This window comes from Pteronotus mesoamericanus, unplaced genomic scaffold (assembly GCF_021234165.1).
Source record: "Pteronotus mesoamericanus isolate MK-2021 breed Mesoamerican mustached bat unplaced genomic scaffold, CSHL_Meso_final scaffold_21, whole genome shotgun sequence".
In the NCBI taxonomy this organism is placed as follows: domain Eukaryota; kingdom Metazoa; phylum Chordata; class Mammalia; order Chiroptera; family Mormoopidae; genus Pteronotus; species Pteronotus mesoamericanus.
The window spans coordinates 1,622,965-1,646,334 of NW_026555310.1; the positions used below are offsets into that span (position 1 = coordinate 1,622,965).

Here is a 23,370-nt window from a genome sequence, read left to right on the forward strand (position 1 = left end):
GTGTGTGTCTTTTTTTGTACAAAATGTGCACGCAGAGCACCCCAGGTCTGGGGAGGGATGGCCCGGACCAAATATGATACAGGAAAAAAAAATAGAAATATAGCGATTCAAGTACTGGCTTCTCTGAAGAAAGGAGGAAAAAAATCACATTTGTGTGTGTCATTTATTTCAGTTGCGCTGGGAGAAGAGAATGCGGTTTCTCTCCCCGCCTCCTGCTCTTCGCTGGATAGAACTAACTCTAAAACACCAATTTCTCAACATTGAACCCTCCCAAATCGCAAGAGTTTTCCTTTTCCCTTTCCTTTTTTTTTCTTTTTAAGCCGATTGGCTTTTCTCTATCTTGTTCTTTCCTTTTCTTTTTCGTGCTCTCTCCCGCCTGGGTTGGGGTTTTTTGTGGGGTTTTTTGTTTTTCCCTTGGCTGTGCCGAGGCAGCAGGCCGGGGCAGGGTTTAGGATTGCTCCTTGTCGGTTTTCTCTTTATTCATCTTTTTCATCTTCATCCTCCGGTTCTGAAACCAGATTTTGACCTGCCGCTCGGTGAGGTTGAGAACCCGGGCCACCTCGTACCGACGGTCCCTGGTTAAATACATATTGAAGAGAAACTCCTTCTCCAGTTCCAGCGTCTGGTACTTGGTGTAGGGGCAGCGCTTCTTCCTCGTGGAGCGAGCGTGGATCCAGTTGGCCACGGGGTTGCCTGGAGGGCCAAACACAGGCAGGGGTCAGTGGAGACCCTTTCCAGCCCAGGATCCCTGCCACTCCACCCCCAGACTTAGACAGGCTACCAAAACCCAATAATTGAACCTGAATTTGGACACGTTTTAGTTTAGGAATTTCCCCCCACTCCTTTTACATTCTGCCCCCTCCCATTCTCCCCCCCCCCCGTTTCCAGCACCTAAAACTATAGGAAATCAAAGCTATCAAAGCCTCTACAGTCTGGTCCTCAGCTTCAAGAGTAGTAATTTGAGAATATCCTCATAAAAAGTCCAAATTCCCAACCGTTTCATAGGCCCATAAACGCTTCTCTCTCTTGTTTTTTATTTTTATAGTGAGGTCTCTCTCCTCCCCACTTCCCTCCTCCTTTGCCCCCTCCCATCCTCCCAGCCCACGACCAAGTCCTGAAATTTCAGCAGTTCTGCTTCCTGACCCTGAGAGTCCCTAAGCCCCTCACTATCCTCTCCAGCGCTAGTCGCTTGTCGCGTCTCGCTCTCTGAGTCCAACCCTGCTGAGGCGAATTCTCAGGGTGATGCTGGGCTGGGAAAAGGCTTCCTCCTCTCCCCCAGAGATCTGCTGGCCTTGGAAACAGGCTCCCCCATATCTTCGCTTCCCTGTTTGGCTTCCAGTGCCCCCCTCCTGCCAGCCCCAGGACAGGCTCTGCAGGAGCCAAGCCTCCAATTTCAGGTTTATGGGAGTAGCTGAGGGCAAGGAGGGAAGGCTCAGAGGGGTATAATTAGGCCCTGGCCCCTTATGGAACTGGAGGAAAGGATTTCCTGGAGCCCCCTCCCTGGACTCCCTCAGACACTTCCTCACACCCAGAGGGCTGCACCCCCTCCCCTGCTGTTTCCCTTCTTTCTCCTTTCCCCGGCCCTGCAGCTCCCACCTGCCCCTCCCCACCTACCCTGTCCTTTTCAACACTCAGAACGCTCCTGTCTCCCTGACTGGACTGTGTGCATGTATATGTGAGTACATGTATGTATGTGTGTATGTGTGTGTATAACTCTCTAACCTGGGGAGATGTCTCTCCCCACTCCTCACCCCTGACACCTCCACTCTCTACCTTCTCTCCTGCAGACACTCAAAAGAGGGCTTTCAAGTTTGAGGCTGGGACCCCACTTCTCTCTCCCAACTCTGGAAGTCCTGTCTCTCCAAGTTCCCAGGCTGTGAAATCCCCCAGACCCTTCAGTCAGTGCTCCCAGGGGAGAAGTCCATGGACCTTCTGCTTTATGAATCTCTAGTGGGGTGAGGACCCCCCCCATGTAGGCTGGGCGCTGGGGGTGATTTTTCTCCTGGGGGCATTTCCTCTCTTCTCCCAGCGTCCTCCTCACCTCAGCCCCATTCCACCTCAAACCATGAAATGAACCTCGCCCCCACCCCATCCCCTGGCCCTGTCTGCATTTCTTCGAAAGTAGCGACTGAGCCAAACAGCCTGGGCTGGGGTTGTGGGGGCAGGGGTCTCTCATCAAAGCCAGCTCCTGGGAGAGGAGCCCCCCTCAGCCTTCTCTCAACCTGGCTCCCTGGGCCCTCTTCTTAGACCTTCCTGCCCCTGAAAGCTCCCCAAGGTAATTCGCTTTTATTGAGTCCTCGCCCCCTCGCCCTCACCCCTCTCCCGCGCTCCCTGCGCCGCTCCGAGGGGTTGTAATCTGGCTCCCCCCCGCCCGACCTCCCCTCCCCTCCCGCGCCGGTTGTAAAGGAAAATTGCTCCCAACTTACTGGGGTCCAGGTCGGCCTTCTCCTCTTTGTGCTTGCTGCCGGCGAGGGCGTCCGCCTCGGGCGAGGGCAGGGTCTGCGGGGCGCGGTCGCGCAGCTCCCCGGGCGAGCCGTACATGTAGTCCGGGTAGCTGCGGCCGTCTCCCGGGCCGCAGTCGGCGCGGCGCCCGGGGTAGGCGTCCGGCTTGAGGGCGTAGTGACGGCCCCCGGCCGGGAAGCTGGGAAAGGAGACGGCGCCGGACAGCGGCTCGAGCCAAGTCCGCATGTAGCGCGTGTCGGCGCCGAGGTGGGGCTGGGGGCCGTACGGGTGGTACACCACGGACGACTGCGAGGGCACGGGCGCCCACGACGTGCTGAACACGGCCGGCTTGGGCGCGAAGCTACAGGACGGAAAATCGCTACAGTCCGGCACCAAGCCGCTGGGTCTGGCGGCGGCGGGGTGAGCCCCAGTGGCCGGAAACCTGGACGCTAGGAGGTCTTCATTGTCGTGAGAGATGAGCGAGTCCACGTAATAGTTACTGATGGGCCCCGTCGCCGACATCGTAACGGGGTTTTACATACATAAGATTATTGTATGAACTGTATATGTACTTTTTATCTGCTCACAGAACAATCAAGGCAGGTAATTATTTTTCCAGCCTTTTCCCCGCAGCTCATTGGCTCTCCGGCCCCCACGTGATCGTATTTACCCAAAAATACGGCGCGGATCAATGCGCAGGGGCTTTTTTTTTCCCTGCTTTTTTTTTTTTTTTTTTTTTTTTACCTTCTCCCACCCCCTTCTCTGCTGATCCCCGCGACCTGCGTTTTCCTGGGGGTCCGGAACTCTGGACCCAAGGCATCGGCCACCCCCTCAGGACAACTCGTATCTCATCAGAGAGCCCCCTTGCCCAGGTCCACTCATAAGCAGATGGCCTCCCGCCCCCAACCCCGGGAGAATTTCTTAATGGGGTGAAAATGCCAGTCCCAGAAGCCAGGGTTCCCGGACCCCCGGGGCCGAGCTGGGCGCTGGAGCCCCGCAGGGACGCAGAGGCCGCCGAGGTAGGTGGAGGAACTATTTCTTGACGTAATCTGTCTCTGTCGGCCCCGACGCTCCCGCAGTGTCTGCGCGAGCCGAGATCAGCGATTGTCAGTTCGGAACGTGGCTTTTAAAAATGCGTTTTTAAATAGTGTGTATGTATGTATTTCTTTCTGGAGCCAGCAGCAGCGAGGGAGGGAGGGTGGGAGGGGACTGGGAAAGCTGGGGTGGAGGGAGGGAAGGAGGGAAAGGGGAGAGTCTCTCTGCCACTGGCCAGCTCAGCCCCCCAAATCTGGGGTAGGAGAAGGTTAAGGAAGGTGTTTCGCGGATGGGAGGGGTAGGACCTCTGGACCTCATACTCCTTTATCATCAGCAGTCCTCTCTTTGCTTTGGTACAGATATATATGCAAGCTCCTTTATTTTAAATTTATTGTCTATATCTATTTATCTTTCTTTGCCAGCTTGAAGAAGTGGAGAAGAGATCTACACAACTTAAGTGGGGCGAACTCATCCCATCTTCCTGCTCACTCTCCTTTGCCCCCAATTCCTTCTCTGCGACACCCTGCCCCCCAAAAAAGAAGTCACCCCCAGGTTCTATCTGCAGAGTGCCAGGGTGAGATCGGGCAAGGCGAGAAAGCGACCTCAGTTGTGGGCAAGTAGCTTGTTTTTACGTCCTTCAATAAAAATTTTATGAGGATCATTTGATTGTTCATAAATGTGTCTTTCATTAAATAAAATTGTAGGCTGTTTTGGAATAGGAAAAAAGCAACGGAGAGATGGGAGAAAGCAGTTTCTTTGGGGTCGGACACAGGAATTCTGGAGGAAGTGTGATTGTAGGGAAGAGCTGACAACTAGGATTCCTCCCCCCCATAAGTTGGTTGCTACCCTCCTGTTTGAATTTGGGGCTTGGTACCCAGCCCTCTGCTTTCCATCAGACTGTCCCATGGTGGTTTAGTAAAGGTGGGCTTTAGGCAAGCAGGAAATTCTCAGTGTGGGTGCAAAAGAGGGGGCAGAAAGGTTGGCTGGTGGGGGAGAAGAGCAGGTGAGGTCCCTAGAGGCAGATAGATGCACCCTAAGCATGGCAGAGCAGAGCGAGTTTGAAGGAGGGGTGCAATTTCAGGGTCAGAAGGGAAGAGCCCCAGTTTGCGCTAGAAGAAATAGGCAGGAGCTGAGCCTGAGAGGAAGGCTCTGAGGCAGCAGGGAAGGACGAGGCTTTCCAGACCCAAGATGCCCGCCCTTCCTTCCCACTCCTGACCCCAGGAAGGGACCAAACGCCAGGGGTGGGGGCCCAGGCTGGTTTTCTCCTCTACCTAGGTGAGTCTGTCTCCTCTGGGGTGGTGAAGGGCTAGAGAGGTGTCCCAGAGAGTGTCGTATGTGTGTTGGGGGGAGGAAAGTTGAGAGGGTGGAAGGATAGATCTGAAGTCCAAAGCACTGACCCAGCTTCCTCGGGCCCCCTCCCCAGTCCCTGTTCTTCACCCTCTCCAGTTCCTTCCCTTTCGGTCCAGCGGGGCTGGGATCTCAACGCAAAGGGGGATGTAAGAAGTGCCTGGTTGGGGAGAGCAGACCCGGGGCCTCAGCCTCCTCAACCTCGGCTCTGATTATCTTCCCCTCCCCCAGACTGGACTGGTTTGGAAAATCCAAATTACAGCAAGAAATAGAATATCTCTTTGGCCTTGATGGAGTTGGGTTAGCTGTCAATCAAAAATTCTCCCTCACTAGTTCAAGGAAAAGACTGGAGGTTCCCCCTGCCGAGGCTTTCTCCAAATCCCTAGCACCGGCAGCACCTCCCCCAGCCCTGGCGGCTGGGGACCCTGCCCAGCTCTTGGGCGGCTGCTGGCAGACATGTAGCCTTTGGCGGGCCCAGGCCAGACTGTGACCAAGAGGACCTCAGGGCACAGAGCCTGAAAGAGACAGAGCTCCAGAGAGCCTGAGACAGAACAACTGAAACACAGGGCGCCAGGCCCATAGAGAGGAAGGAAGGAAGGAGAGAAGAAGAGAAGGAAAGAAGAAAACGGAGGATTAGGATAAAAAGGAGAGAGAAGAATTAAGGGAAAGAGGGGAGGCAAGATGAAAAGGGATAGGAGAACAGGGAAAAGGAAGGCATACAGAGAGCGAGACAGAGGAAGGGTGGTGATAGACAGGCAGGACGGTGTAGAGAGAGAGCTGGCGGAGCAGCCATGGCATTGTGCAGTCCGCTTGCTTGCCGGGCCTTTGCCGGGGACAGGCTCCAGGCGCAGCGGCCACTTCTGTCCAGACACAAAGGAGGAAGGGGCCTCCTCTCCTGCCCTTCCCAGCGACCTGTTCCTGTGGGTACACTAGCCCCCTGGGAAATAGAACCCCATTTCAGTCCAGACAGCTGCCGAGGCAGCTGGGGCTGAGCCATGCTCTAGTCAAGAAACGAAGAAGACATGATGAAGGAGGAGAAGGTTTCATGCCCTGCTTCTCTTTGCATCCTCGCCAGGCAACAGGGCCCATCTGCCTCAACCTCAGTTTTCCTAGGAGAAAGATGCCCCTGAAGACCCTCTTCTATGGGCCTCTACTATTTGGGAGAGTCCCTCAGACAGAGTGGTTGCAACACAGATGCCCCTTTCTGTACTACCCTCTTTGGTCACTGCCTTCTTTTCAACTCTTGGGCAGCCTGCCCACCAGCAGAGGCAGCAGCAGCGGGGCAGCGGGACCACCGGCCCGCACTCCCTGCTGCTGTCAAATTCCCTATGGAACTGAGGGGAGATTGTCACTTTAGTTTTGGAGCGTGAACCCATACCCTCCCCACTCAGGCATAGACAGAGCTGTGGATCAGGAAGTAGGCCTCGCCCACAGCCCCCTCCCCACCAATGCCCCATTTTGCCCAGGCCTTGCTGAGACAGGCAGCCTTGGGGAGGGGGGCTGAAGAGGCTGGGAGCTCCTGAGTTCACCAGGCCCAGGTCCCTGCGGTTCCACAACTGCATGTGGCTTGTACCCCCATTCTCTGCATTTCGAGGTGGAGTGGCAGGTCAGGGCTCTGAATCAGACCTTCAGGATCGCCCCAAATCCAGGCCTGTAAGTATGGGGACACAAGGATGTGGCAGCACCAAGAGGGAGGGGCTTGTCTTCCCAGATTGAGTTACTTCTGCTGAATCACCTGCCGGATTCCAAGGCTGCCTTTCACCCCCCACCACTCCAGTTTTCCTCAGTGCAAATGGGGAAAACCCAAGAGACTGGAGGCTACTGGGAGTCCCTGTTGGGGACAGGTAACCCCAGCTTCAGCTAGACGCTCTGCATTTACTCTCGTTCTCAGAACTTCCCTCCAACCTCAAAAGATTTCACTGGGTACTGGAGAGCCCCCAAAAGGGGAGGAGCAGCCTCACTCCATCACCTCAAATCTGGGCAGCTGCGACCACAACCAAGCTAGCACTACCGTGGGAAGGACAGACAGAAAGGCAGACAGGTTAGAGTCATCCCCTCCCCTTGCCTTGCATCTCCTTTTCGGTGATTTAAATTCCCTCCGGTTCAATCCACACCGTCAAGTTCGGATTAAATTTAAAACAGGCTTTCCCCAGTGCCCCCAGTGGGCTATCCCAGCCGCCGCAGGCTGGGAGCCCGCTCCCGGTTCGTCAGCACCCGCCCGCGCGGAGGAGGCTGTGCTCCATTTGCTTTCATTTTCCTTCTCCACCCTGAAATGGGCTCATTTCACCTCTTCACTGCCCTCTCCCCCTCCTCGCCCCTCCCCAGTTCCCCTCTACTTTCCCCCCTTCTCTCGCCTGATCCCTCTTTGTTGGGAAAAACACACCCACACACAACTCCTCCTTGCTAAGGCCTGCGCTGGAAGCAGAAACTGAATTCTCCTGGCCTGCTGCGAGGAGACCCGCGTCCTGCCCCCACCCCAGGTGGGTATCGGGGATCCCTACACACCAGGACTCAGGCCCCTAAGCCCAACAGGAGTGAAATCCCTAGGGCCTGTGAACGTGGCCCTCTCAACGCCACGGCCTGCATTCCCGCCGGCCCCCTGCCCTGCCGCCCCGCAGCAAACGGGGCTATTTCCGGCTCCCCCAACCGGTCTAGTTTCCAAGCTTGGGGAGTGGCTGGAGTAGGGGAGGGCCCCAGAGCTAGGGGTGCTTTTTGCCTGGAGCTCCCCTGGCCCTGGGCTCCTTGTTACCTGATCTTTATGTGCTGTGTGTGTCGCAAGGAAATTTGCAGTGACTTTGGAGCCCAGACTGAGGAAGCGGAGGTGGCGAAAGGAGAGACAATACGGGTACAATTAAGTGGCCAGAACGCTAGTCTCTCCCCCGCCCTCCCTGCGCGACTGGGAGCTGTCTGGCCTCCAACCTCAGGGCAACCCGCGAACCTGGAGCAGGATCTCAGCCCGTGGCGGAGGAAACCAGGGGATCTGGTTTCCAGGAGGCTGGAATCAAGCTCCCTTCCAACTTGGGGGCGCAGCAATCAGCCCCGCTGAATTACAGAGAAGCCAATGAATGAAAGTGCACATTCCGACGAATTTCCCCATTTTTTTCAGCCTTCGGAAGGAGACCCTAGGGTTTGGGACGTCTCAGACAGGCAGACAGACAGACAGGCAAACCGCATCTCCGGAGGCACACTGACTCACAACATGAGTGTGAGCCTAAAATCAAATACAGGTTCAACATTCCCCGAGGCCTCTCTGCCAGGCCGGCGGGCGCCGATCTCCCTACCTTCTCTCCCCTCCAGGGCGCTGGGCAGAGACCTAGAAGACTCGGTCTCTCTGGCGTGGTCCAATCCCGCCTCGGGAAGCGCCTTCATTACCTGCTCCTCGGCTCCCCACGGCCACAGATGCAGGGCAGCCGCCTCCCGCCCAGGGAGGGAAGCCCCGGCCACCGCAGCCGCTGCTGCCCGCCCTCCTTCCCTCCCTCCCTCTGTCTCGCCCTCCCTCCCTCTTTCCCTCCCTCGCGCGCTGCCGCTCACGGGGCCCTCCCGCGGGCAACCTGTTCCTGGACCAAATCCAGGTATCTCCGAAAGAGTGAAAAAAGAAAAGACCTCTTATGTGCAAAAGAAAGAAAGACCCTTAACTGCATTCATTTTTCATGCCCTGAGCCTCGGTCGGCCTCGGGTTCCCACGTCCTGGCCACGGCCCTGCCCCTGCGGAGGTGTGCCGGGCCTGCCGCCTCGCCCACGCGGACCGCCGTGCCCCACGCACTGCGTGCTGCACACTCTCGGCCACCGCCCCGGGCAGCCCAAACACCACTCAGACCTCAAGGTCCTTCCTATAGACTCAACATCCGGTTGTCCGCCTCGCCGAGGGCCTCCGCCCAGGAGCCAGCTCTGCTCAGTCTGCGGCCAAAGTCCACACTCAATCCACCTTGTCTGTGCTTTCGCGACGGGCCCGGACAACCCTTCCAGCCAAGGCGCCCACCAGGGCACACTCTGGCTGCGGTCCTGCCCCGGGCTACAAATCCTCTCCCCTGCACGAGACCCACACAAAGCCCCGCGCCCTGACGCTCCCATCCGCTGCCCCCAGTCCCAGCTGCCGCTGCCCTTCACCTGTTTCCGAAAAGAGCTGCATCTCCGCGTCGAGGCCAGGCCGTGGGCCTCAGCGGAGGGTGCTGAGGAGCCGAGGTCCCAGGGAAGTCACAGAGGATCGGCTGGGCTGAGCCAGAGCCCCCGCAGCCAGCGAGATATCTGAGAGACCAAGGCTCTCCTTGGTGAGCTCTTGCCTTTTCCTCCTTCTCCCACAAGTCTTAAACACTCACATGCCGAGAGTTCAGCTCTATAAATCCTGCTCCTCTTTCTCATATCATAATTAAAAAAAACCAGTAGGGGAGGTTTTAACTTTTATTGCGATTTCTGGAGTTGGGCTGCGGAGCATATATTAAGTTTACGCTTATGCGCTCTCGGCGGGGAGGGTCCTTTAAGAAATAAAAATCCATCTTAATATCCGCAGACGAGAGAGATAATTTTTTCCCTCCTCTCCACGCTGTTTCTTCTAAAGACTCCCTTCCAGCGAAGCGAATAAATAATCACCATCGCCTTAGCCGTGATCCATGGCCCCAGGGCCCCAGGGCTGACGCTGGACACCAGACTGGCCCTCACCTTGGCCCTATGAGAACTCTCTCAATTCACCAAGATTCTTTTGGGGTGGACACCCAGACCCATGTCTCTGTGACCCCCTCCCCCCACTCATAAGCTCTCCGGCTCTGAAACGGAAATGGGGGTAGAGAGACCCAAAGTGCAGAAGTCCTTCATTGGTGAATTTCGGCCCATCAGGGACCCTGTCTCCAAGACAGGCACTCCTGAGCACCCCGCCCCTACTTGGGACTCCCTTCATTCCACTGGCCTTGTGCTTCTGACAGCCTGAAAATTCAGAGACTGCTAGGGGCTCCCAAACCGGGGGTGCCCCCTGCCTGCCTTGCACCAGCTGGCTTTCCTTTCTGAAACCTCCCTATTTCCCGGAGAGCCAGAGAGATTTGAGCACTTCTGTCCAAGGGAAGAGATTTTCTCTCCCTACGAATGGCTAAGGGACAGATGGAAAGACAAACTGACAAATTCAGTTGGGGAGAATAGAAGCTCTATTCCCATTTTCTCCTCTAGCGTCCTCGGGGAGAAAAGAAATCTCTTTGTACAAGAGAGAGAAAAATAAATGAGCATGCACATAAGAAATCTCTTTGTACAGGAGAGAGAAAAATAAATGAGCATGCAAGGAAATATGTACAGGGGATTTGAGAGAGCCTGGAGGAGATAGAGATGTAGACACACTCGTACAAGGTTACAGATATCCCCCAGCAGACAATTGGAAGAATATGGAACTCCATGTACATATTTTGTTAAAGGGACATGACTTTATTTCCCTGTCTGAAAGTTTATAATGTTTTAATAATCATACTAATTCCAAAATAAGAGGACAGAGAACCCGTCCTTTTTTTTTTTGGCTTTCTGTTTTCCAGCCTCCCTGAGAAGAGAGGTATGTCTCCCCATCTCCTTGACCCCACCCCCCAACCTTCTTTGCAGGCAGAGAAACCTCTTTTGAGAGCTTCTCCGTAGCAATAAGGTCCAGAATTGAAGAACCAAGGGCAGGGAGTGGGGGGTGGGGAAAGGAGGGGAAGAATCTTTGCAAAGTTTCACATTGATCAGATTTCCTCTCACTCCGTTATCCTCCCTCCTCCCCCTGGCATCAGCCAACAACCTTCCCAACAATATGGTAATGGTGGGCGCTGGCAGCCTCTGTTCACCCAGACATTTCCACATAGTGCAAAGACAAGCAGCTGCCTGACAGCCACAGACACAACAGACCAAGGCCTTTGGGCCACAGACAGCTAAACAGAGACCACAGCTAGGTTCCTGCCCTAATGTTTCCCATTTGGGAGTGTGTGTGTGGGGGGCGGTTTCTACTTGGACTTGATGTTTTCCTCTAACCTACTAACACCCTAAATATGCCTTCCTTCTGGGGATGGAGCTATAGAGGGGAAGGGGAGTTGGCTGAGCTGGCACTTAGCGGTCCCCAACTCTTGGGACCCCCAAGCACGCCACTTTTCTAAGGGGAAGCTTCAGCCCCAGCTGCCTGGAGGCATAGATTTGCTTGGGAGGTGGCAGGTAAGAGAAATAACCCTTCCAGAGACTCCCTTCTCCTCCTGTGCTCTTCTCTTTCCTAATGACCCTGCCCTACTCTGGCTGGCCCGCCAGGCCACCTATTACTCAAATTCCTGAATTTCCTTGGAATTGGCTAGACCTTCTTTGTCTGTCTCCATCAGCTGAGTCCAGGAAACAATAGCTGCAGGAGAAACTCCTCTCCCTGAGCCACAGGAATTGGGACAGGCTGAGGAGCGGACAGTAGAAAGTGAGGTTTTCAGGCTTGTCTGGCCCCACTCACAGCTAGTCCTACTCAGTCTGCAGCCACTGTGCCCTACCTGGAAGCGGGTGGTGGGGCAGTCCCGCTGGGGAGGGATGGAGCGGGATAGGTGGGTCGGGGCCCTCGACGAAAACCGACTGATGTAACTCAGGCAGTTTCTTGTTGCCGAGTTCAAAACTCAATCCCAACAACATGAAACTACCTAAGCCACAGATCAGCTGAGCGAGCAGGGCGGGAGATTCGGCTTTTCATCTATGGAGAGGAGAAGGGAAGGGGGTTGGGGAAGGAAGAAATTCAGCCCAGTCCCCCTTTCCGCCCCTACAACCTCCCTGAGGACTAGAGAGTAGACTTTGGGTGGCGGGGTGGGTAAGGGATCTGACTGCCTCATCAGCTCCTGGTCTAAGCAAATTGTTCAGTGAAACTCTGGTGAAATGGGATCTCCAGCCGCCAAACCCCCGCCCCACCCCCAGCACGGCAGTGGACCTATTCCCCTGCCTCTGGCCCTGGCCCTGGGGGAAGCTGGAGTGCCCTTCCACTCTGGAGCTGTGTCCCCTGTCTGGTCCTTCTGGCTCTTCTGCACTCTCATCCTAGATTCCCTCTAATCCTCTCCATCTGAGCTCAACTCTGGCTTCCTTGCATTTATAGGTAGCTGAACCACAGAGCCTATGGTCCAGAGCCTCTTCCAATCAGGCCACTTGCTTGGCAAAGCCCCACAGTTATGGAGAGTGGGGACTGAGAGCCTGGAAAAGGCTCACATCCAAACCAGCAGAAAGCAAAAAAACCTAAGCTTCAAGCTCCAGCCCTCTCTAGCCTCCCCTCCCTATGCTCCCCCCAGGCAGACAACCAGACTGCGCGACATCTAGACCCATGTGTCAACCTCGAAGCGACCCTAAGTGTCGGTGTGGAGAAAGAAGCCAAAACCTACCAATTTACCCATTTAACCGCCGAACCCCACAGCAACGGGCAGAGGAGGGGAGGAAAGGGAGCTCACGACCACTGCCCTCCGCTGCCAGCGTCCACAAGCAAGCCTGAGCTCTCAGAAAGCTGGGATGCCCAAAACACCTTCCTCCCTGTTCTGCCCGCTGTGCACCGGGCACCTGGGGACGCCGCTAGTCCCCACTCTGCCGCCGAGAGAAGAACAAGAAACCGCTTCTCTTACCTTGTCGCCGCCTCCTCCTCCTCCTGCTGCTGCCCGCGCTTCAGCTGCTGCTGTCGAGGGGGGGGCGGTGGCTGAGCTCCTCGTGTCCCCCTCAGGCGGTTAAGTTTATTCCTCTCTTTGGATAGGTGGGGAGCTCTTGGGGTTCCCCCCAGCAGCAGTAGGGTGTGCCTGGCCCAGCACCCCAGGCAATCAGATCCGTCTGCTCCTCAAGATTGCAGTTTGCTCTCTGCCTCTTTCCCTCCTCCAGTCACCTTTAAATGCATCTTTTACTGCAGCACCACATTATATTTGCAGATCATAAAATCCACCTCTCGCGCGCACCAAGACCGTCCTGACATTACTGTTTTATGACCTTGACTTATTGTGGTCACCTGGATAATATTTAAATCAACGTTATGGTCTCTCACTTACATTAAACCCGCCAAGAGACGTTCTAGAAAGACTCTAGGAGATGAGTCAAACACAAAACACACACATCCACGCACTCAGCCTCTTCAGGGAGGGGGGTGTCGCTTCAAAAACGCTAAAAACAAAAACCACCCATTTGAGGATTATGATTCTGGAAATTTATTAGGATTTTTTCTTCATCAAGGAAGCTACATGCAAAAGATACAACATACAGAATATCTTTAAATAACACAACTGCCAAACAGGGACAGGGTGATATTGGGGGGGGGGCGTTCTGTCTTTACTTCACTATGTTCTATTTTTAATTTTTAATTTTTGTTCCTCTGGATGGAATTTTTCGGATGTCAGTGAATAGGGGGTGTGGGGGTGCTAGGAGGATGGAAGAAACGCAGAAAGCAGTACAAATACGAGACTTCAAGCAGATTCTCAGAGCGACTGGGAGGTAAAGACACGGAGAGGGTTTGGTGGAGGCGCTGGGCGCTATAACAAACACACAAACACTAGCCGAACTTTCCAAAACGTCTATTATTCTAAGGAGGAAATGCAGAAAGGAAGGAGCGATTCTGACTGTGCTCTCTGCAAGATTACAGACCTTCTCTGGTTGATTTTTGTCCTCTTTTTTTTTTCCCCTTCTAATCGAGTGGATTAGACCTTAACTTCGAAGAGAGAACAGGATGCTGTGGTGAGTGCGTGGGGGAGCGAGGAGTTGACACACACACCAGCCACACTCCCACCCTTGCCTATGTGGGCACACCGCACCCCAAGCCCCCGGCACCCCATTTCTCATGCTTTGGTGGATGCATCTTCTCAGCATGAACCATTGGTCCCTTGGAAGGAGAGTCTGAGGTCTTTGCCTTTTTTGAAGGCTCGTTGCATTTATACTCTGGGAGGAAAAAAAAATATACCACCAGGCACAAAGGGAGGAGGGGCGGGGAAAGGAAGGAGTAGGGGAGAGGGGAGGAGGAGGGGAGGCCAGCCAAGCGCTCAGGTGAAATTAAAATTGGAGGTCAGTTCCCGGATCCGATTCTCTCGGTTCATTTTCTTGAGTTTCATTCTGCGATTTTGAAACCAGATTTTGACTTGTCTGTCTGTAAGGTTAATGGTCTTGCTAATCTCCAGGCGGCGCTCTCGCGTCAAATACATATTGAACAGAAATTCTTTCTCCAATTCCAGCGTCTGGTGTTTAGTATAGGGACACCTCTTCTTCCTTCCACTCTTTGCTGTCAGCCAATTTCCTGTGGTGTTTTCTGCCTTTATCTCCTCTGTTAAAAATAACATTATTTACATAAGTATCCCTGAAGAGGCAAACCCTCCAGAACGCTGCAGCCTTTGCCAGCCTGCTGTAGGGCTGCTGAGGGAGCACAGGGTAGCTGCTCTCACCCCATGGGCCTGACTGGTGGGGTCCTCTTGGGATCAGGGCTCTGAGGATAGCTTTGGGATCTAGATTTACAGGGGAGAGAGACAGAAGATTTTTGCCTCTGAAGCATTTATTAAATTTAAATTACTCCAGTCCACCTTGACCTAGCAGATTCTGAGTACTCCTTCCGCACCACCTCCCTCAGCTAGGTGACTCTAGTGGGCACTTGAAACCTCACCAGGCCCTCCCTCCTCTCTGTTCCATTCCAGCTCTGGAAAAATCCAACCAGAAGGAAAAGCATTTGCCAGGCCCCAGACCAGGTGGCAGAGTCCACCGTGCTGGCTAGAGCAGTTCCCAAAGAGCTTTGACCCCTTTCAGCTCAGTGGAAGGATGCTGCCCCATTCTCTCCAGCCAGAGGCCATTGCAGCTGTCCCTTCACCAGACCTTCAGTCCTTGCTTCCACCTGATGTGCCACAGAGTGACGCTGCCCCTCCATCTCCCATTGCCAGCTCTTCCTGTCCTGGCCATTTCCCCCAGGTGTGAATAGCTGAGGCAGAGGAACTTGTGCAGGCAGCAGAGGTCAGGGGCAACAGCTCTGGGGCATGCTGAGTCGTCTTCAGACAACTGCCCTGGCCATAGGATCTAAGGTCAAGGGAGAGAGATATCCTGAGGAAATGCAGCCTCTTGGAAATCTCCTGCCTGGTTTATGTAGATAGGTATACCTGCCTGTACGTGTGTATTCCTGCAATGACGCACAGTCCTACACATATGCACACACATGTGTCTATTTATATAAGGAGATACTATAAGTATAGTGTGTATTTCCCATTATCTTACTGATAGCTTCTCTCCCTGGACCACATTCTTGCTGCAATGGACCGGCCTTGTTTTCCAAGCAGCAGAAAAGACCTAACTTGTCTTTTCTAGGGGAAAAAACAGAGCCCAGAGACCTGAAAGGGGCAGCCAGCACAGAATTCGGCTGCTGGTTCTGCACTCTATCTCTCCCCATGCAAAATGAAACTGCCAGGTTCCTGGGTCTTATCTTGGTGGGGAGGGGGTGGGGGCTCCAGGGGAACCAGGAAGCACCAGAAAAATGCAAGCTGGAGGCTGTAGTTTAAAATATCCCAATGTCCTTAATTCTGCTCTCACCTCTGCACCTGCAGCCTCCTGCAAAATTGTATGAAGTCCCTCCACATCTAATTCTGTCCTGTTTATTTTCTTACTGGGGTTGTTGGGTTTGGGGGGAGGGGAGAAATTACAAATGGGGAAGTCTGGCCTGGTGGAGACACCAAAATGGGAGAGGGGAGACAAGAAGGGCACAGGCAAAGAGCAGACTGAGAAGGATTAGCTGGGGTGGAATGGCTTAGGTCGTTGGGGGAGAGGACAGAAAGGGGAGCCTACTGGAATGGAGTCAGTTTGAGTTTAGAGGTAGACTTGTTAACCTTGACTTTGCTAGAACGTAGCTTTTTTGTACCCTAAATCTACACCTGAACCGAACTCACGGTTCAGGTCTAGAGAAAAGGTATAAAATTAAACTTACATGTTGCACACGTGTTACAGGGACGGCTTTGTGGATATGTATGCCTCACTCTCTCCCTCACGCTCATGAACACACCTCATCTTCTGTCCAGGGTTTCCATGACCTAATTTGCCAAGGCCACATTTGCAGAGGAGAACCAAGAGGGTGAGACTCTGCCCTTGCCCGCCAAAACAGTGCGTATGCATGTGTGCGCGGGCATGCATGAATGTGTGTGGAGCATGTAAGAGGGGTGTGTGTGAGTGTGACACAGGTCGCTGCCAGGCATGCGTGTGCGCCGCATCCATATACAAAGCACCACAAGACCCAGGCCACCCCAGTCTGCTCAGCTCTCACTAGTCCCTCCGCCTGTACACCCACTGAGCCCCTCTTATATACAGCCGCCAGTAGCCAGTGCCATAGGGAGCAGCTTCATTCCTCCCCTCCCAGTTAGGCCTTTTGTGATGCCTTTGGCTCCAACTTTTCAGGGAAAGTCAGCCCCTCACCCTCATTCCACTGCTCCCTTTTCCTCCACATTCTTTCTCCAGGTGTCAGAGAAAGCGGTCCTGAAGTCCTCCAGTTCCTGCAGCAGAAATTAATCTTGAACCCTGAGCTTGAACTCTGGCTAGGCTTTCTCTCTCAAACCAAAATCACAATAAAACAACTGAAGCCACACTTCCTTGCCATTCACACAGAAATTTTCCTACCACTCACTTGTAAGCTGTTATTGCAAACCAACGAAAAATATTTAATTTAACTAGAAAAAAGGAAAAGAAAAAATTTAAAAGGAAGACAAAAAACTTACAGCAGTCCAAATGCCCTTTTCCAACGCCATACCCAAGCAGAGCGTCCGGGGGAGGGAGGGACGTGGCGGTAGCCCTTCACCTCCACCTCTTCCGGCCCCAGTCCCTCGGCACGAGGCCCCTAGCCGGGCCCAAAACCGCAGAAGCCCAAACCACACGCACAAATGAGAACCACAAACAACAAATCGTGCTCCGCGGGAAACAATTTTCAACTGGGAAAACGCAGTAAAGCGAAATCTCCTTCCTCCAGCCTTCTCTAGTCCCTGACCCAAGATCGCCATTTTAAAATTTTTACAAGCTTTTGACCTGAGCGTGGGACATCAGCCCCCGCCCCCTCCCCTGCCCCGGACAACAGCGAAGAGCAAGCAAACCAAAGCTAGCGCAGGCCTGGGAGTGGTCACCGGCCCTGGGCAGCTGACGGCGCCTACAGGCTGCCCGCGGTGCGCACCACCCCCGGGTCTCGGCGCCCACGGCCGCTGCCTGCCCAGCACCTCCACTTCGCCGCTTACCTTCCCTAGCCAAATGACGCGCCACCAGCCTGGCGCTCAACAGACAGGAGTCGCAAGACGGGGTCGCATTCCCAGGACTGTCCAGGGCCTTCTTGGCCCAAACCTCTCCCTTCCTCCGCCCCGGCCAGGGGGACCAAGTAACCGAGCGTCCCAGCCGGGCCATGGCCCAGGCAGCCTTACCTTTCGCTTCGTTATCCGAAGTGTCTGGGCTGGAGTCGGCGGTTTTGGCCCGCTCCTTTTCGCTCTGCAAGGGGCTGCCTTTTGGGCCCGCCAGGCTCTGCTCCGTCTTGATTTCATTGGGGCTGGGGGTATGGCTGTCGGACTTGGGGGTCTCCGGAAAACTCACTTTGCCCCCGAGCTGGGACGAGTCCAGATGTTCGGCGCGCGGGTTGAGACTGGCCCGCTGCTCAAAAGGGGTTTGGAAGTCGTTGGCCCCGGCACAGTGAGGCGGCTTGTCCAGCGCGGAGTAACTCGGGCTGGCGCGGTAATAGCTGGGCACGGGCACGTCGTGCTCCCCGAGGCAGGACTCTTGCAGTGTGTGGGAGTAAAGAGCTGCCTCGGGGCCACTTTTCGCCCGCTTCTCTGCGCTGTACATGCAGCAGACATTCTCCTCCTTGACACTAGGTGGGTAGGAGCAGGAGGACAGCGGCCTGCCAACAGGTTGTTCCAGGCGGTAGGCGGCTTTGGGGTCGCCCCAGGAGTCCAGCTGCGAGAGGTAGGACGGATAGGTGTTGAGGGCGAGGTTGGGAGTGCTGCCCTCGTCCCTCTTGGAGAGCGAGGGCGCGAGCCCGCAGCCCCTCATCACCCCGCAGTTGAAGTCACTCCCAGATTGCATATACATGCCTGGGCTCCGGCTATAGCGCTCTCCTCCGCCGGGCGCAGCCAAGGGCTCAGCGTACGAGTTCGGAGTTACATTGCGAGGGCATGTCATTTTCAGAGAGAGGGGTTTTTAAGGAGCAATACTACAGCGGAGGAGCTGACATCTTTTTTTTTTTCCCCATCCGGGAGGTGGGGGGCGGTTGGAGGGGCGGGAGGGAAAAGAAGGGGAGGGGGAAAATATCAGCTCCATAATTATCCGTGCATTCAGTCCTCACCATGTGACGGCTAGGCCAATGGGATTTGAAAATGGCCTTGATGATTCAGACGGCCGTGACGTCAGCGGGGTCAAGTTGTCGGCAGGCGGAGCGCGCAGCGTGGAGTAACAGCGCCACCTAGCAGCCACCTCGGGGTAGGGGCGCCAGAGCCCTTCCCCGCGAACAAAGGAAGCACCCCCGGGGCGGCAGGGGCAGGAGGGAGGTGGAGGGAGATTGCGTGGGGGTAGAGGGTTCTTGGGAGAATGGGGTTTGTTTACCCTGGAACCGGTCTGTAATTCCTGGGGAGGGGGTACCCGAAAGGGGGGGGGGATGCCAGAAAGAGGGAGAAAGGGAGGCAACTCGGGGCTCAAAACAAATTCAAATTAAAAGGTCAAGACACCATTCAGGTACTTCGTTCCCTCTCCTCACCTCCCCTTTCCTCTTCTTGGATTCCGGTCCTGCTTCTTCCCTTGGGGTGGGACTGGGGTGAAGTCTGGAGGGGGAGGACTCCAGTGGGCAGAGAAATGGAGAAAAAGTTAAGGAATCCCAAACAGAACTAAAGTTTCCGCTCTCCTCTATGTCCCCGACCGTCAGGATTGGCCTTTGGGACTGAGAGCTCGGGGACCGCCCGTCTTGGAAACTGGTTGAGTTGCAACTTTTCTGTGGGAGCTGACGGGATCTCCAGCGCACGGGGTGGATCAGGGAGGGGCAGTCACATCACTTCAGGGCTCCTTGGGGAAAGGAGGTTCCGAGGGAATCCAGGGGTCTCAGGAAGAGGAAGCTGGCGACCCGAGACCCGGTCCCCGACCCGAGAGTGCAGCCTGGGCCTGGCTGCGTGGGCGGCTCCTGGGTTACCTTCTCAGAGGAAGGCTTTGGCCTTGGGGTGGGCTTGGCTGCTTTGCTCCAGGCCCCAGCGACCCTCGTTTTTCAACTGATCTTGTTCCCACTAAAACAGGGAATATTACCAGAGAGAAAGCAGGAACCCGCGGAGCCTCGGCGGGTTTGGGGGAGTCACGTATCACACGGAAAACCAGGACATCAGACGCGACAAAATCCTACCCAAAGAGTTGCCCTTTACAGAGTGAATGAGCTGGGGACAGTTTTGAAAGCAGAAAAGGTATGAGTCTATTATTGCGATTATTTTTCAATAAAGGGAAGCGAGAAATGAGGGGCAAGGTATATCTCAAACAGTTCTTTCCGTTTCTCCATTGCCTTTCTCCCAAAGCGAACTAAACTCTGCACGCCTGACTTAGGAAACGGAATCTGGAGAATAACTTGTTTTTCCGGTCGCCCCACATTTTCCCCGTGGAAAAGCCTCGGTTTCGACTTTACGAAGGGCTGGAGCCTGGCGGAGGAAGGACCGGAGCTCTGAGCGCCCTGGCTTGGAGGAGAGAAAAGGCTTGATCGCTCTAGAGAGGCCCAAATCCCCGGCAGCAAGAAGGGGACTTCGGAAAGAAAGCCACCGGATTCTCTCCATCCAATGGACTAGAGAGAAGGCGCAGGGGTCTCTGAACCTTGGAAAAACTGGAAGAACATCTATAATGTGTGACTTGCTTGCAGGGCCAGCCAGCGGAGATTTGAAATAGTTTTGTTTTCATTTGCAGGGGTCGCCGTGGGCTCAGCACAAGGGTTGGCCCCGGCAAGGTTAGGCTGTTTAGGCCCCAAAGGAGACTTGGGACAGCCCGGACAGCAGTCAATCCAAGAAGCCATTTGTCCCACCGCCCACCCCGAGGGAAACGGCAGAGACTTTATGGCCACTCTGTTTGTATTATCTGCATAAGTCTTTTCCCACCAGTTTGATCGAAACTGCTCGCTTTTACGAGGACCCAACGAAAATTCCCCGTCATATTTATCAGCCGGGGATAAAAATTTAGTATGGGAACTGATATTTCCTCATTTATGGGGCGATGAAATTAAAGACCAAAGCAATTGAGAATTATATGGCTTAGGGGGGTTCCCTCCCCCCTCTCTCACATTACCCGTACTTTCCTGCCTGGTGTGCCTGTCCCTGGAGTTTGGCGTCCCAGTTCCCTGTCCTTACCCTCTGTTTTGGGGTCTGTAGGCGCTATCCCCCACGCCCAGGTGCCACTTGGTTACTTCAGCCTTTCCTGGTTTTTCTCTCAGTGTTAGTAGCTGGGAGCCAGGACAGTGCTACCGGAGCCTCTGCCAGCCAGGCTGGGATCCGGCTGGGGCAGCGGGAAGTTCGCAGGAGCCTTACAGAGAAAGGATCTGATCCCAGCCTGGGAGGGGGTGAAGGAGGCGGAGGAGGAGGAGGGTGAAGAAGACAAACTCCAGATTACCTCTCAAACCCAGGGAGCCCCTAGGCTTAACCTGGGGAACCAGCGGGAAAGAAGTAGAGTCACTCAGCATTAGGACCTATCTCCCCCTACCAGCCCGACCTCCATCCCAAACTCACTCCTTACCTCAGCTGTGGGAGAGGATGGAGTCGCTTCAGAATCCTTGCCATTATTAATGGAAGTAATCCCCGCAGGAGAAGGAAACTCCCGCCTAGACTCCCACCTCCTCACAAGAACGAGTAGTGTTTAAAGTTGAAATAATTAAAAGTATGATAAACACGGCTCATTAATGAAAAAAGAAATCAAATTCATCAGCCTAAGTGGGACCCCCGGTGGGACAAATGTTTGCCTTTAATTACGCAGGATAAACGCAAACCCGGAGCTGTTAAACAAGAGCCCGCGCTGACGCAGACTTGAGTAACTTGTTGGGTTTTTGTAGACTTTGGAATTCTGCCCCATTGGGGGCGATGGGAAGGAGGACACAAGGGCGAGAGGAGCATTTGCGTGGTCTGGGAAAGGGCAGTAGGCTGTGGGTCCCAGCCCTGCCCCCTTGGGCTCGGTCTTTCCGGAGGCCACGAGCAAAGGCCGTTTCAGTCCTATTGTCCGGGCCTGGCGTTCAAAGGCACTCGAGCTGCCACGGCCATCCTGCCTGCTTCTGCTGCCTGGTGCCCTCAGGCCTTGCTCCACAGGGCCAAGACCCTCAGGCCTGCACCTCGAGGAACTGGATCGGGGGTCCGGGAGAAGTCTGTGTTACTAGAGTCACCCTGTTAAGCCATTTCCCCAACTTCCCAGGAGTGCCAAGAGACCGGCGCCTATGCCCGACTATTGGGCTCCCTCTTTGTGCCTCAACTTGGGGGTGTGAAAATCCAGGGCTGCAGGCCAGAGTGAGGTTCAGGCTGCACCCACGTCTTGACAAATCCCACCTACCCCAAGAATCCTGGCCCCATGTGGTACCCAGATTCTGGAAGAGAAGCAGAGATTGGGGGTTGGGCCTCCTGCTACCCCGTGGATCTGTGAACAGGGGAGAGGAGAAAGGTGCTCCTTGCGTACTCCAGGGTGGTTGGTGGGTTCCAGAGGGCAGGCCAAAGACTGGGGCACTAGGAGTCTCCATGTGAAAATAGAAGAAGGAAAATGGAGTGCTCAACAAACAGAAAAGAGCCTCGGCTGTTTTCTGGGCTCTAGCCCTCAAAGGACCCCAGAAACACTGATTTCTCCAAGGAAAATTAGTGAAGTTTCCCCAAAACATTAGGAAAATCATCTGGGAAATTCCAAAGGTGAAAAGAAAAAGGAAAAGTATCTCTCCCCTTGGGGTAAAATTTTAAAAAATGAAAGTGTTTGTATTGAAATCTTCTCAAGCAAAATAAAAACGAAATGACACCAGTGGTAAAAATGGCAGGCTTTTTTCCTCTTATTTTGGAGTCCCAGATAAATCATTCTCCTTCCAAAACTTGAAGGAAAGATTTGCTTTTCTTTTTCACTAACGCCAGGCTCTGCCCCGCCCGGGCTTAATTGTGAGCAGGGAAAATCCCAGACAAAATGCAGAATGCTCAGAAGCTCAGAAAAGAGCTTTTCAGACAGGTACAGAGAGGGAGGTGGGAAGCTGAGGACGCTTGGAGGGGCCTCTGGTCTCCCCCGTCTCCTCGGATCTCACAGTCACTCAACCCTAGCAGCCTAGCCGTCAGAGTCGCTCTCACATCTGGACATTGTACATACATTTGCACCCAGATGATACAGAGTTTACCGCTTACACACAGTTCTAAATTGTGCTTAATTTTGTGTACAGAGCCGCAAATATTCACTTTACCCAAATGTGTGTTTCCTGCGATGCCGAGTCCTGAAGTCTGATAACCTGAACCAGCTCAACTGCTTTCTTGCCATTCGGAAGCCGGCCAGTTATTTTACTTTGCCTCCTGAATCGAAACCAGACAGCAAACGTGTCCAAGAGGTGTCCAGGAGAAGCTTCAGCAGAAGGAGGCAGATGGGAGGATGTCTTGGGGAGGAGGCTTTGCTCCCCACTTTAATGGTTTGCTTCCAAGTTGCCCCAGTAGGTCGGGTTTCCAGCCGGAGCCAGCGCTGTGGTTGGGCCAGCTTACTCCGGTGAAAATCCTCACTCCTTTCGTACGGGCTAAATTCCTTTTCCAAGATCTGTTTTCCATTATTTACCTCTTTCTCCTTCCTTCCTTCCTTTCTTTCCTTCCTTCTTTCTTTTTGGTCCTCCTCCTTTCTCTGCAATTTTTTCTTTCTTTCCCTTTTCCCTGCAGTTCATTTTTTCTTTTCTTTTTCTGATCCTTTCTCTTTCTGATCCTTTCTCTTTCTTTATTATTTGTCATCTTCCTCATTTCCCTTTTTCCTTTTTTTTTCTTATACAATTTATTCTTTACTCTTTTCTTTCCTTCTCAGTGTTTTCCTTCCCCTTGACTTTCTCCCCTAACCTTTCTGGTTTTCTCTCTTGCGATGGGCTCCGCGAAGGGAGAGTATAAGGCTCGGTCGCATCCCTTTCCAGCCGGCTGCTCAGGTTTGGAGTTGACCTTCTCCTGCCTTCAGTATTAACTCGGCTCCTCGCAAGGGAAAGTGTAGGGCTGCCAGCAGCCGGGGGCCAGGCCTCAACAGTCTCTGTTAGAGAAGGAGAAGCTGGTGCTGGGACACGGTCTTTAGTGACTCCGATGGCTCCCTGCAGCACTGGTTCCAGGGCTCAGGTATCTTCATTTCCATCTCCCCAAAGGAGCCTTGTCCCCAGGCCTGTCTTCGTAGAATTAGCTGCGTCTTTGTGTTGACTTCCAGAACTCAACATTATCATAACCTTAATTTGAACCCAATTCATTTCCCCAAGGCTGGAGTCAGGGGAAATCAAAGAGTGGGGTTCTGTCAGTCCCAGGTGGGGAGCAGATCCAAGGGGTAACTGGTGGGCTTGGCCGTGTCCCACATGGACACCTTTGTTCTCTGAGCTCCCAGGCTGCAGCTCTGCTGGCTATCCTCCTCCTTCAGTCCTGCAACCACTGCAACTTCTGGGCAGGA

The 23,370-nt window shown here is 54.1% G+C and overlaps 2 protein-coding genes across 2 annotated transcripts; both read right to left on the reverse strand.

Annotated features, from left to right (window-relative positions):
- Positions 1-448: 448 nt before the first annotated feature.
- HOXC9 (homeobox C9) lies at positions 449-2,964 on the reverse strand. The gene is made up of 2 exons (XM_054590742.1): positions 2,427-2,964; positions 449-693 (listed from the first exon to the last, which is right to left on the reverse strand). The coding sequence occupies exons 1-2, from the start codon at positions 2,962-2,964 to the stop codon at positions 449-451; spliced, it is 783 nt and encodes a 260-aa protein (XP_054446717.1).
- Positions 2,965-13,784: 10,820 nt separating this feature from the next.
- HOXC10 (homeobox C10) lies at positions 13,785-17,916 on the reverse strand. Its single transcript, XM_054590744.1, has 2 exons — positions 17,166-17,916; positions 13,785-14,062 (listed from the first exon to the last, which is right to left on the reverse strand). The coding sequence occupies exons 1-2, from the start codon at positions 17,914-17,916 to the stop codon at positions 13,785-13,787; spliced, it is 1,029 nt and encodes a 342-aa protein (XP_054446719.1).
- Positions 17,917-23,370: the final 5,454 nt, after the last annotated feature.